The sequence below is a fragment of the Lynx canadensis genome, chromosome B2, assembly GCF_007474595.2.
Source record: "Lynx canadensis isolate LIC74 chromosome B2, mLynCan4.pri.v2, whole genome shotgun sequence".
Taxonomy (NCBI): Eukaryota; Metazoa; Chordata; class Mammalia; order Carnivora; family Felidae; genus Lynx; species Lynx canadensis.
The window spans coordinates 106,436,231-106,451,018 of NC_044307.1; the positions used below are offsets into that span (position 1 = coordinate 106,436,231).

The window sequence follows — 14,788 nt, forward strand, 5'->3', positions numbered from 1 at the left end:
CTCCTAAACCCATCATGGCAGCCTCTATGATTTTTATAGCTGTCTGCACACGTTAGAAGGAAAGGATTCCATAAGTAAAGAGTGAGATTTAAAATACAAGTCAACTGTAAAATCCTTACAGCCCTCTGGAACTCTTTACTTCTGCAGCATTTGACCACTCCCTCCTTCATGAGCCTCTCTCTTTTGGATTTGACAATACTCTCTTATGACCTTCCTGTCCCCTTCTGGCTTCTCTCGGTCCACCATCTTTCTTTGTCCGTCGCTAATATATTTATTGGCTGTTCCTAGGTCCCATCCACCGTTCACCTCTCTTCTTATTTTATACACCCTCGTTGAATGACCTCATCTATACCCTTGACTTCAACTACCTGTATTTACAGGACAGACCTTTCAGCTGAATACTAGGCTTCTTCACTTATCCCATAACCAACTCCAACCAAACACGTGCAAAGCTATTCTTCCTGCTATGCCCCCCATCTTTGGAAACAGCACTACTCTTTACGTACTTTCACAAATCACTGGGACTCACCATTGTCTCCTCTCTCTGTCACTCAATTAGATGCCAAGTATTACAACATCTACCTCTGGCCTTCATTTCCTCCTCTCTACACCTATTATCATTCATTAATTCAGCTTCCATTAATTTCCAATTTTTTACCTGGTCATTTATGTACAACCACTATCCCTCCAATTTCATCACTTGCCCCCCCCCCCCCCCGTGTGATAAACTACATGCAGTTTTGTGAACACCCCCATTCACTGTTATCCCATGCCTTTCTACATATTGTTCCTTCCACCCTGAAATATTATTTTTCTGACCTCCCTGCAAAACTCAGCTTGGAAATAACCTCTTCCCAGTGGCTTTTATTGACTCTCTGACACACAGTATGGATTTGGCATCCCTCCTCTGGAGGCCCACAGAACATGGATTCCCTCTCAATGGCAATAGAGAATGCCTCCTGGATTTCTGAAAAAGATATAGCATAAAGTCATCCGCTCCCTGAATCCTTACACATCATCTCACTTGTAAGAAAAAAAAAAAGTATAAAAACTGACCAGAGAATCTATATCCCACTCATTTCTCTAGATTACATAAATTTTACCTCTAAATCCAGCCAATACATACATAAATATATATAAATGAACATTTCGGTCAATGGTTGTATATGCGTATAAAATATCTAAAAGCATATAACCAAATTGCTAACTATGGCTAGCATCAGAGAGTAAGAATAAGGAGGAAGTAGGAGACTTTGCTTTTTAGTCTGTTTAGATCATGTTATATGCTTTTCAACAATAAACAAAAATCACTTTCATAACAAAGATCCTTAAAATGTAGACACAGTTATAAAATAATATAGCAAGAGGAGTTACTATGAGCAATTGCTGGAGAAGTTCAAAGGAAAACTGGAAAGGACTCAGGAGTCATTTTGACGATTGATGTAAAATAACATAGAAACTATTTTTTAAGCCCTTAAAAAGATAATAGTTGTGCTTAATTTTGGAAAGTCTACTAAAAGGATATTCACAAACAAATTCAAATCTGAGTCTTATCAGTTAAGTGCTGCTTGCAGAAGTAAGAGCAGTCATCTAGTTGTGAGGGTACCAAAAGTAAGAACGAGGCCGGGCAAGCGCAGGTTCAAATGGAGTCAGCAAAAACACTAGGGATAGAGACATCATCCTATGACAAGAAGAGCCAATGAAAGCAGCACTCCTATTAAACTTTATATACAAAGTTAAAGAAACTTTCTCAAGGGAAAGAAATATTCTTGCCTCCTTTTTTTTTCCTTAAAGCAAACCCACTGGAATACATTAAATGTAGGTGCTTAACACTATGCCTTGCAACAAGTCAATAAGTATCTGTTGAAATAATTTTTCAAAATTCTTACCGAATTGCATTTAGAAAAATACGTTAAGTAAACACTTAGAAAATGAGAAGGACTTGATAGTGTCTAGAATGGGTTACAATCTGTTTTTTCCTTATCCTGTGTGATCGTCACCCAGGCACGTGTCTGTACAGAAACCCCCAAAAGGCTGGGGCTGCTGCAGCAGTTGTAACCCCTCAGGGCTCGGTCACTGGAGGTGAGAAGACAGGTGCAGCTCATGTGAGACCATGAAGAAGGCTCAGCTGACAAGGGTTACGACGCCCGCTCAAGACAAGCACAGCCCTTTCCAGTCTGTCGCTTGGCTATTCATGTTAAAGAAGCCAAACCACCAGTTTTATTTCCATGCATGTCATGGATCCTAATTTACCCCAAATATGTATTCAGAAATACAGCATGCAAGACAAGTAGATGTTCACCCTGTGCTGCTTATTCTTCCCTGCTATTTATTAGTCAAGTGCATCACTCCACAGAGGTCTCACGCCCGACTCCACGTCGGTCTTCAGCCTCTTGTAATCAGTTACCACAAACACTAAGAGGCCTGATTGCTGAGAGATTTCTGACTCATGGTCCATCTTGCCAGCTTTATTTTTAAGCAAAAATGTCTGCATTCACAAAGGGCCCTGTGAACGTTTAATAGCTGGAAGGAGTTCTAGAGCAGCTGGAGAGGATCATTTGACAATTCAGTTTTCTGCAGCCAGTACACAAAGGTATGATAAATCTGATTTTGAAAATGAATTAAGTGACTGCTGCATTTTAATTCCATTTTGTGCTTTTCACTGAACTAAAAAAGGTTAGTCTGTCTATCCCAGTTGAATGGTTCCAAAGGATCATTGCCTTATTTACAAAGTTCCTAAAATTGTGGTATCAGACTAGACCTTCACAAGGCGTGAGCCACTACAATAATCCTAGCAAAATTCCTAAGCCAACGATTAGACATACGCACAGCAACACGGATGGCTCTTAAAAACATAGTGTTCAACGAAAAAGAAGAGAAGCTTTACAAACACAATAGTATCTGTGTGTACAAAACAGTACACGTTTTGTAGCAAAACACACAAATGAAAAGATGCACATTAAAGACACTAGAATGGTTGCCTGGCAAGAGGAAGGAGAAACTAGAACAGGAGAAGAGGGAGATAAAAGGACTAAACAAACAAACAGGAGTGAAGCCCTGCATACACCAATGATCATGATGTACCATCAACTAACAGTCTATAATTAACTCAGCTCTGTACTTGAGGGTGAAACGGGTATGAGGGGTGGAGGGGAAGGAAAATAGATCTCATAAGAATATAGTTTAACATGTTCATTCTCCTCCTTACTATCTGAGATTGTAAAGTCCAGGGGCCATGTCACTATTCTTTATTATTTTTTTTAATTTAGTGCCCAATTCAAAATAATTTCCAGGGCCATGCAGGTGTCTCAGCCAGTTGAGTATCTGATTCTTTATTTTGGCTCAGGTCTTGGTTGCAGGGTCATGGGATTGAGCCCTGACTCTGGCTCAGTGCTGACCATGGAGCCTACTTAAGGTTCTCTCTCTCTCTCTTTTTCTCTTTCTCTCCCTCTGCCCTTCCCCCGCACATGCATGCGTGTGTGTGCATTGCCACGCTCTAAAAAATTTTTTTAAATAAAGAAATCATAGTAATTTCCAAAGAGGAGTACAATGAATACATAGTACCAGTATATTCTTCTTCTTCCTCACCATAAAATGTCTTCTATGCATATATATACCCCCATTTTAACCTGTTCAGTTCAGACTAGAGAGAAAACCAGAAAATTCTGAAAAAGAATCAAACTTACATTCAAAGCCCTCATTTATGACTCCACTGGGGTCTGTTTCTTCTCTGCGTTGAGAAATACTATTTAAGGAAACATTTTTGAATAACTGAAGCTGATCTTGTATTTTGTGGAAAGTAGGTCTTTGGTCAGGTTCTTGAGCCCAGCATTGGGTCAACAGATTCCACCTGGATACACAGGTAAAGGCACAAAAATAAGTGGTGATTGGAGATCATTAGGCAACCAGTACTGATAACCCAGGTAAGGTCATTTCAGAAGGCAACAAATTTGAGTTATTGCCAGTTTTCCATAATTAGTATAAATAAGCCAGAACAAAATCTTTGGTTTCCACTTAATAGTGTCTTCCAATATTACTACCTTTGTTAGATAACACCTTTCTTTCAAAAAGCCATTACTTTGAACAGTCATTAACCCAAATAAATAAATAAAATAGATTGTTGGAAAATGATTGCTTAACACGTAAGGGCACTAACAGCTATAGAAATTACTGAAGAATATGAAGACTTTATACTCATACATTGATATCTAGAACAAAATCTAAGATTACTCTAAACCACATAGATCTTTAGCGGCAGAACCCGAGGTAGAAACCACATTCAGTTCTAATGCTTTTAACTCCTCATTATACTGTCAAATTAAGTAAGAGACTCAGTTTCCTCAGACATTAGTAGCTGGTTTATTAAACATTATTTTTTCCTTAACAGTTGTCTAAGAAATATCTGTGTAACACTCTTAACTGTGTTCATTCATTCAGCAAAGACTTGGAAACTTATTGTATACTGGCAGTATATAAAGAGCTAGGGATGTGGTTGTCCTCATAGAAATACATATAGTAAATGTAAGAAGGTGACAAAAATTTATCTCACTACAACTCATATGAGCTGGAAAAAAAAATGTAGTTTTTTTATATTGTCTGCTACTAATTGGGTCTTTCTTAGAGCCCTCACCTAGAAGGAAAAAAGTTAACCTCGTTAAATACAATGGTATTTAAAACCTGGCGCAATTCAATATTTTAAACAATCTTTTTAGGTAATGCTCAGTCTTTTCTGGATAATAAATCAACCTCTAATTTTAGTCTATTCCTACTCCCTCTGTCCTCTTCTAAAAGATGGTGGCAGGATATATGTTGGGTGAAAGTCTTACGTGACTTATGATGGCACAGTGAAAAATTCTTTGGACTGCACTGTGCCCTCCAGATCATTGCTGGTCTCAGAATAGAATGATCAGGAATTCAGTAAGGAGTGACTGGTCTGGCCCATTCTGCAGGCATCAGCTGCTATCTGCAGTCTCCGATTTCTTTACCTTTGTATCCTTCAGCTCCCCCCTCCCCCCACCCCACCCTCCCACTCCCCCACCCCCCCCCCACCCCTGCCCCGTGAACTGGTCTTCCCTTTCCTCTCTCTAACCATAACCATCTCTGAGACTGCCTCATGCCCTGTATATGCTGACAAGGCCCAGGGAATCCCTACCTGTTTCTGTTGTGTGACTAAAGGATGCTCCTTGCCCTAATGTCTAGCTTTCAACAAAATGTCCACGCTGAATGGGAAACAAAGGAAGATGGGAAGTGCAACTTGACCTTCTCTGTCTGGACATGCCCTTCTACCTTACTCATGATGCTGGGTCTCCATGTCAATGGGATGAGGCTGGGTGGGGAGTCCCCAGCTCAATGATCAACTTGCCATCCTCCCAAATTGGGAGAGGTGGGCAGTTTTCCACCTTTAGTCTAACTGAAGCTTACACAGAAGGTTTTTCAGGACCTAGATATCCAACATCTTCATCCTCCAACCTCTATCTATCAAGGTCTCTTCTTCCTACACTTCCTTAGGGCTTCGAAGAAATGGGCTTCTACTACTCCCTCTTTTTAATTAGATTATCCTTATATAGAATTATAGGTTCTAGTCATTCAAACCTGGCATTTAGCATACTAACAAGAAGCTAAAGGATTCTAGATAACCACGCCTTCCTCCAAACCTGGCTTTCAAGTCTACTGATTTACTAAAAAGGTCAAGTACCTGCTTTTTTTTTTTTTTCTTACTCTCTGGAGCTAGAAGGCATACTGGGGACAGGGAGAGAAAAACTGGTAAAGAAATGTAAGATGGAAAGTATTTAAAAATATTAGTACTACTATATCAACAGATTACTATACAATTACAAATTACAAGTTCTAAAAAAAGTACTAAAGAAAACAAATGTGAGATCTAATAGAGATGGAACATTTTTAGTAAGTTGCTGTCAGAAGGACACTCTGAAAAGGTGACATTTAAGCCAAAGAACTTCGTAGGAAAATAAGATGCAAGTCACGGGAATAGGGTGGGGATGGGAGTCAGGGAACACATTAGAAGAGGGAAAAACATGTGTAAATTCCTAAATTAGGAAAGAACGTGGCTCATTTTAGAATCTGAAAGAAAGCCAGCTTGGCCGAAGAGCGGTCATTGGAAGGGGAGAGTGTTAAGAGAGGAGATCGGAAGAGGAAGGAGAAATCATGCAGGTCTCACAGGCCAGACTAGGAGTTGGATTTTATGGCACTACAATGGGAAGCTGTTGAAGGTTTTTAAGAAGGCATGATCTTAAATTCTTAAAGAAGTTACTCCAGCTGATATATGTGGAGAGTGAATTGTAGAGGGGAAAGTTAGAAGCAAAGAAGTTATTAAAGAAGACAAAGTGAGAGATCATGAAGGTATGGACTAAGGTAATGGCAATGGTAGTAGAGTAAGGATGTCTCCAGTCACTAGACGACAATGACCAAGAAATCATTACAGGTACTGTACTCAAAGTAGCTAGTGTCTATGTTAGAAATTATAATGGAATCTCCATTCCCTTATAGTATGGTGCAAAGTCCACTTCTGTCTCATTTCTTGACAAGCACTTCAGGTCAGAGTAAGTACTCAAAATCAGAGTATTATGGGGAAATCTAATATTGGTCGATTTTCCAGTATTCATCTGACAACTTCACATATATTACAAGGAATTTACATTCTGGAAATAGAATGTGAAACTTGACTCTATTTCTTAAAAATGAGAATCACAGCCGAGAACCTACCTTTTACATATTTCTTTATAACCTCTCATTTAAAAATAGGGATGATACAAAGATTTGAATGAAGGATGATTAGACTCTGAAATAAAATAGTACAACTTATATGGAATCATGAAATTTAAACCAATATTTAAAGTAGAATCTTGAGAGGAGAAAGTCTAATTCACCACAGGAATCATATCCCTTCTGAAAATAAAGTTGTGATTCAAAGTTATTGCCAAAATGTAAGTAGAATCTTTCAAGACTTGCCATATTTTAATTATGGAGTTTTTTTACTTATTTATTTATAAGGTGTCTCGTTTCTACAAAGGACTCAAGATACTTAATGAAGATTATTTAGGAGAGAAAAGACAAAGCAAGAAATGGGGCGCCTTGGTGACTTAGTTAATTAAGCGTCTGACTCTTGGTTTCAGCTCAGATCATGATCTCACGGTTGCCAAGTTCAAGCCCCACACCAGATTCTCTCTCCCTCTCTCTCTCTGCCCCTTGCCTTCTCTCTCCCTCTCTCTCTCTCTCAAAATAAATAAATAAACTTTTTAAAAAAGTGAGACAGAACAAGGAAAGGGAGAAGGAGGGAGAGTGGAAGGAAGAAAGCCATCCCTTCAGTTGCCAGACCTAGCTAGTCTGTTTCTCATCCACTCACACTACCCTCCAAAACTTCAGCCTCTTGTTTAATCCATGTAAAGTATTTAAACAGACTTTCCTCTTGTCTTTCTTCTATGGATGCTTTCATTTACATTGAACCCAATCATTATTCTAAACTTTCTGATGGCAAAAATATATGACCTGATAGTATATCAAATCTTCCTCTCCCACCATCCAGGAATGAACGTGGAATTGCTCTAGATTAAGAAAAGAGGAGCTTTATAAAGCAACAGCTATTTAAAAGTAAAGCGCACAACCTGTGCTCTGAAACAGCATTAAGCTGGCAATGGAATGAAAAGGCTTTTATGAATTTAACAGCTTCTAAAAAATGGATTACTTAGGGTGCCAGGGTGGCTCAGTTGGTTGAGCATCCCACTCTTGAGTTCAGCTCAGGTCATGATCTCGAGGTTTATGGGTTTGAGCCTCACATCAGGCTCTGCACTGTCAGTGCAGAGCCTGCTTGGGATTCTCTCTCTCTCTCCTTCTCTCTCTGCCCCTCCCCTGCTTACACTCACTCACTCTCAAAATAAACAAATAAAAACTTTTTTAAAAACTGGATCTCTAATATCTTTCAGATAAATTAATAACAACAACTATACGTTTGGCATCCGGTCTTCCCTCACAAATATGCACTTGTCACTATTCAATATCATGTATTCGATACCTGTACTAAGTTTTAGTTACAAATCTTTGAGAATGTTACCTAAAATAAATTTACAGGTCATTCACTTTGTAAAAATTTCCCTACCCTGGTTTTTCTAGCTAGGTAAAATACTCACTTATACATGAAATATCTCACTTGGCTAAATGTTCAAGTTCAAATTCCTCCATTCACTATGCCAACCCTTTACTCTTCCTCGCCTCATGGGTTTTTAAAATAGCATGAGACTCATTAGCCATGTGCATTATTGGTCTCTATGAGTATTAAAGTCCTTGAATTCATAAAGCAATCAAAATTCAACAGATGAAAATTTCATATCATCTTTCAGTATTAAGGGGATGAATTTCCATAGGAATTGAAACAAAGCACATAAAATACAGATTTGTAAGTATTCTCTTACTCACTATGCCCAATCCCAGAGAGACCCAGCTAGCATCTAAATGTACATATCTTTTAAGAGGTAAAAATAAGATGGTGAACCTTCATGTTCTCCCATTGTTGCCTCCTACATATGAGAGACCCTCCAGTAATTCCAGTTGCCCCTCTGATACATCCATCACAGAACCCCAAAGAGCTCGCACTTGAAGTAGGTTGCCCTTTGATCCCGTTTCTTCTCAAGAGTGGTGTGGCTGTTGTGCAAACTGAAAGTTGAAGAGAGTACTGAGGACTGAGCTTTCCACCATACATCCCAGGCTACGGAAAGAAGGGCAGGAATGCTCTGAACTCCTGCATTCCATTAATAGCTGAGCACAACGTGGCCCTGTATGGACTCACCTGACCCAGAGTGCATCCAGGTGCTGAGCATTTAGGCAGTGAATGGAAGGTGCAGCATGGCTCAGTGAAGACTTTCAACCCTCTAAGCTGGGCCTGTGATCTCAGAGAACTGCTTCAAATAAAAATCAGTTCCCTCTGTACTCTAAGGAGAGTAGTTAATCTTTATCATGACAACTTAAGGCCACGGCCAGATTGAATGGCATGGCTGAGAGATCCATTTCCTAGCACAGCTTGTTTTCCTGGTTGGCAACAGATCCTTAACCCTTCCCAGGGCTCTGAGAGCATGTAACACTCGGGGGTGGGGGGGTGGGGGTGGCTGGGAGCATTGTTGACTTTTTAATCACAGATGTTCAAATGAACTTCAAAACCAACAATGGAAAATTTTGGCTTTAAGGAAACTATATTTTTATAAAGTTACAGCAATAATGTGTTCAACCAATGAATTAGTCAAGATAAAGTTATGTAGAATATTAAGTTATATATTTATATGTTATATAAATATATGCTTTATAAACATATAATATCAATGTTGTATAGAGTATATGTTTCTGCCTATAAACAGGAGTGTTCTTCTAAGCAATTTTCTAGGATCTCTTCCTCCTCCTTCTAGTTGCGTTTTGGGATCCATTTGGGCAAAGTACATACCTACGTTTTTCTGCTCCACAACCGCCATGTAATCATCCACCTCCATCCTCCCCATAATAAAGGTAGGTATGATTTGCGTCAATCAAAATGTAGAATTCTGTGATTGAATCCTAAACTGTCTATCCAATAAAATTGCATCATTGTGATGAGGTACCCTCTAGGGGGGAAAGAGGCCAGATAAAATTCTAACGGGATAATGCAAATTTTGTGCAATTGAAATTCTGGGGAAAATTTCTGAGCGTTTGACAGATATGTAAGAGCTGCACAGCAGTGGTCAGTTTGCTACCTAATAAAAATGTATTTCATGCTTAGGTATGCTGGGGATTTCCTCAAGCCCTAGGTCAAAGGCTTTCCATTTTTGTATAATTTCTTACTTCTAATTTTGAGAATTTTTTCTGTCTCCCCCAAAAGGATCACAAATCATTTTTAAGCACTGTCGCCAAACTTGGTCAGGTATGTGTACATCTGATCTCCCTGTAAATGTCCCAGTAAAAGCTAAATCAGAAAGAAGCAGTGACTCAAATCTTCTTATTCCGACTGGAAGATTTAAATAATACAAAACCATTCACCAGTAGAACATCCAACCAAGGTGCCCGGTTCTTAATCATCTTTTGGCTCCAGTCTGAATAATCCTCTAAAATAACACAGCATAGTCAAGGCAATACAACCACGGTGTGTATCCGCATACTGCTAATTCCTTTTGCACTTCTCTGTACCACACAGTTTAGCACTTTATTACGTGTTGGCTTGTTATCCAACTGTTCCATGTGTGTTTCTTCTCCTTCAAAATACATTCTGAGACGCTGAAGCCCTGGGGCTATTAGTTAGACACCCATGTATTCCAGACAATGCATGGCATGGTACTGTGCACATAACAGAAGAGTTTATACTTGTTCAGTACTTGTTCCTTTCCAAACATGTCTTGGAAAAAGTTTCAAAACTTGTTTATTTCTGCTGACGTTCTTCACAAGAAGGTAGATTACTACTCAGCAAAATAACTGAGCTTATTTTTCTTTTGTAATTAGATCAAAATCACCTACTCTCCTGAGAATCATGAATTATTAGACTTCAAGAGGAGCCAGGATCAGTTTGATAGAGTCACTAATACTTAGTCACTTTGAGCTAAGTTCATAAATAGATCGCAACCTGTATAACTTTTAGTAGTACTATATCCCAATATCAACTGCACCAACAAAGGCAATCCAACTTTTAAACAATATATTCCTCTTTAATGGAATCTCTTAATATGCAAATAAAAATATTAGCCAAATTAGATCTTCCAAAGTCAAATGAGTATGTGTGTGTATATGCATACACACACAAGCCTTTTATTTATTTATTAGGATTCATCTCTCAAAAGTATAAATATATTCTATGCTTCTAAATTTGTTTCTGAAATGAAATATCATGGATATACATAAAAGAGACCATCATGTATTTAGTAAATTAAATGTTACAATCAACTTACATTTGATGTAGACAACACAAATATCCAAATTCCAGTTTTTATTTTAAAATACCATGCCAATGAGGCATAAGATTGCATAGGTACATGTGGTTTTGTTGTTGTTTTTAGGTGTTTATATTAGCATAATTAACTTACAAATCATCAGGACAATTTCTCGGTGGCTGCAGTCTCCCTCCTGTTTGCACATAGTTTAAAACATCAAGGTTGGAATGAGCTGGATAAGGCTGATGACCAAGAGTTAAAATCTCCCAAATCAGAATTCCAAAAGACCTAAGGATGTTAAAGAGTTTACTTTAATTCTACTTACTACAAGCATCATGTTTACAGTAGTTTCTCCAATGTAACTATTCCTGGGGCTATCCGGGTCTACTTTGTGATTGGCATTATTGGCCCCATAAAAGGCAAATGGGAGACTTAAAAGCAAGTTGACCTCAAGAAAAAGTAGAAAAAGCAACTGCCTACTAGCAATACTTCAAAGGTGATAGGTGATAGGAAGGCTTAGTGGGGACACACACGCGCACACACACACACACACACACACACATTTTTTCCTTCTCCCCAGCTGAAACTGCACCACAGACCTCCACTAAAGGTTTGCATAGCATCAATATGCAGACTCACATGGGGATAAGCAAGAAAGCAGTTCACCCCTTTCTCCCTGACTTTGAATGCTGGTAAACGTGGAGGGGAAAGGCATGAATGTGAACTGGCCACACTGGGGACCAATTTTATCTCATCACCAATTTTGTCTATGGCCAGTTCAGCTTGAAAGTCGTTAAACAAATCTTTACATTTTGAGTAGCTCTAATCAAGATTTGGGATCAAAAAGCAAAAATGAGGGATCCTATTCTAATACTAAAGACATGTCCAAACCTCCTCAATGTCATAATGTTTTTGAGATGCATGATTTAAAATCTACCTATAAATTAACGATCATAAATGCCAAAAGAGTAGGCATTTGGACATATACTTGGACATCAATTCATATGTACCAATTCCTATTAGTCATAGCCTCTATGCTTTTGGACTGTGATAAAATACTTGAAGTAAATGTATATATTTCACATATACGTGTAAGACAACGGATCAAAACTAATTAGGGTGAGAAGGGAAAATGTTGAGATCCAGGAATAGTCTCACCAGGTTAGATGACCTTTTAAATTCCCTTCTGGCCCTGACACTGGGTGGTTCTGCCCAAATTTCTCCGTGTCCTGTTAAACTCACCATACGTCAGACTGAGTAGTGAAGATTCCATCCATCAAACTTTCTGGAGCCATCCACCGAACGGGGAGTAGGCCTTCCCCTCTCTTTCTATAATAATCATTTTTATAGATGTCCCTTGCAAGTCCAAAGTCCCCAATCTTCACTACCCGTGATGGACTGGTATAGTCTTTCACAGAGACAAGGCAATTCCGAGCTGCCAGATCCCTATGGCAGAAGCTATATTTAATAATGCTAAGAATAAAGTTCCAGAGATCAGACAAGTAACCCAAGTCGGTCTTTAGAGAAGGGAGACTTTTTAGGGAAACGTTTGCTATTTTGAAGTAATGAAAATGTTTAATTATCCTACATGTTTTACACAAACTGCAGGTAATTGTTGTGCCGATGTCCGTAGGAACCTCGTATCTAGAATATCACTGTACCTGTGAATGAAGTGCATCTGTTCCAAGTAGACACAACCTTTTGAAATATCCACACACAGATCTACAAGGTCAACCAAGGTGAGTAAAGGACCATGAAACTGTAAGAAATGAAAGAAAAGTTACAGGTACTTTTACAGTTTGTACAAAACATATACATATACATATGTACACACACATATGTGATGTCTCAAAGGTATTTTTAGTTATGGTTATAAGAATTCAAATAAGGAGTAAAAGAACTAGGTTTACATACTTTCTACTGAAATAAACATAAATAAGACTATTTTTATTAAGCAGAGGCAATATCGGATCTTTATTGGAAAGATCTCAGGGTGTCAGGTCATACAGACCAAGATTTGAAACCTAGTTCTGGTACTTACTAGTTGTGTGAACTTGTTTACATTGTTAAATTCATTAAGTAACTTTCTCATTTGTAAAATGGGAATAACACTGACCATATAGGATTTGAGATAAGATATGTAATCTGGCTGGTATATAGCAACTTAATAAATAGTAGCTTCTTCCCTAAGTAGTAATAATGCTAATTTAATCAGTACTAGCTAGTTTAGTCATTGGCCCAATGTCACACTGTAATGTCAGTCATGACAATGGGCTTGTTTCTCAGGTGAACCCCCATCTGTTAGCAATTGTTAACAATACTCTAGTTCAAGGTCACAGATCACTCCTCTCCTCCATGAGAGCCAGCATGAATATATAGTTGAGCCTATACTGCTTGCAATGATTTCAACACGAAAAAAAGCCAGTTGAAGTTTTTATTGGCACCACATGGAAAAAATTCAATATTCCTTCCTCAAGGCTACATTCATATATTGTCTTTCCCTTGCCATTTCCCTAAAATAACCCTAGCTCAGGTCTTTATCGTTTCTATCTGACACATCCCAAACTTGTGTCCAGTCTCTTGTGCTTTAATCAGCCCTCTTCGTTGTGACCTACTGCCTGTGGAGTCTATTACAGGTTCCAAAGCACAGCCTCCATGGCAGCCCTGGGCTGCACCAGTCTCTTTTTGCCTCCACTTATGACCCTAGTGTCTCTTCTCACAATCTGTGCTTCAGTCATGCCGGGACACTGGCAGTCCTTTATCCCTGCTCTGCATTTCTCAACCTCTCTTCTTTTTTTTTTTTTTTTCAATATATGAAATTTATTGTCAAATTGGTTTCCATACAACACCCAGTGCTCATCCCAACAGGTGCCCTCCTCAATACCCATCACCCACCCACCCCTCCCTCCCACCCCCCATCAACCCTCAGTTTGTTCTCAGTTTTTAAGAGTCTCTTATGCTTTGGCTCTCTCCCACTCTAACCTCTTTTTTTTTTCCTATCCCTCCCCCATGGTCAACCTCTCTTCTTTAATTCTGCTATCATTCTAGAATGCCCTTATTCTTGATTTCCATCCACATCCTTCATTGAGCACCTCAAATGATTCCCACCTTCCCTCAATTTCTCTTAGATGAGTGCTTTTACGTGCTGCTCCCCCTTGCCTCCCCCAACAAGCCCATGTCTTGTCCCAAAACTAAGAAGACTCCTCGTGTTCTCGGACTCAACATTGCCATGGTCCTGCTCAACCGTACCTCAATCCGACACTGAGTCTTGATCTTACTCCCAAGAATCAATCCCCCCACAACACTGTTTGGGTCCAGCAGACACCAGACACTGGTCTCTTGGCCTATGTCTGAGTCCCTGCTGGGGGTCCCGACTGGCTCATTGGTTCCTCTGTGAGTGGAAGCCTGCTTTGCTATTGGCAAAACCCACTCTACTGAAGATGTTCCTCACTTTGAACCTTGCTTCTGAACTTCAGTGTGGTGGCTAACACCACGTTCCCTGCCAACGGGTTTTTAGAATGCTGCTTGCCTGCCTCAATCTCTATCACTTGCTCCTGATAGCCCCTGTGACAACCTGTTGGGATACCCCCATGTTGGGTCTCCTTGATTCCAGATGCTGCTGCTCTGGGCTCACCTGTCATCTTTCTCTTGCCAGCCTCCCCCTAGGCACATTCAACCTCCACCTGGGTCTGATCCTAGTCATGGCTTTTCATGACTCACATGGGAAGGTATAGTTTCAGAGACTGTTCTATCCCCTACTTTAGTTGTGTCTCAAACAGAAGACCTCCTCCATGAAGCCTTCCCAGGACTCCTCAGTTGGAAATCATCTCTCTCCTCTGTGTTCACAGTATATTCTCTATTGCATTCCAGTACGCCCTCCCACTTTCTATCTT

General features: G+C 39.4%; 1 protein-coding gene across 4 annotated transcripts in view; it reads right to left on the reverse strand.

The window, feature by feature from the left end:
* ROS1 (ROS proto-oncogene 1, receptor tyrosine kinase) overlaps positions 1 to 14,788 on the reverse strand; it is a 117,525-nt gene that overhangs the window by 6,129 nt on the left and 96,608 nt on the right. For all 4 annotated transcript variants that reach the window (XM_030316230.1, XM_030316229.1, XM_030316228.1 and 1 more), the window contains 4 exons: positions 12,557 to 12,654; positions 12,138 to 12,341; positions 11,049 to 11,183; positions 3,687 to 3,850 (listed from right to left, as the gene is read on the reverse strand). In XM_030316230.1, coding sequence (XP_030172090.1) covers positions 3,687 to 3,850; positions 11,049 to 11,183; positions 12,138 to 12,341; positions 12,557 to 12,654 — 601 coding nt within the window. The remainder of the gene's footprint in view (positions 1 to 3,686; positions 3,851 to 11,048; positions 11,184 to 12,137; positions 12,342 to 12,556; positions 12,655 to 14,788) is intronic.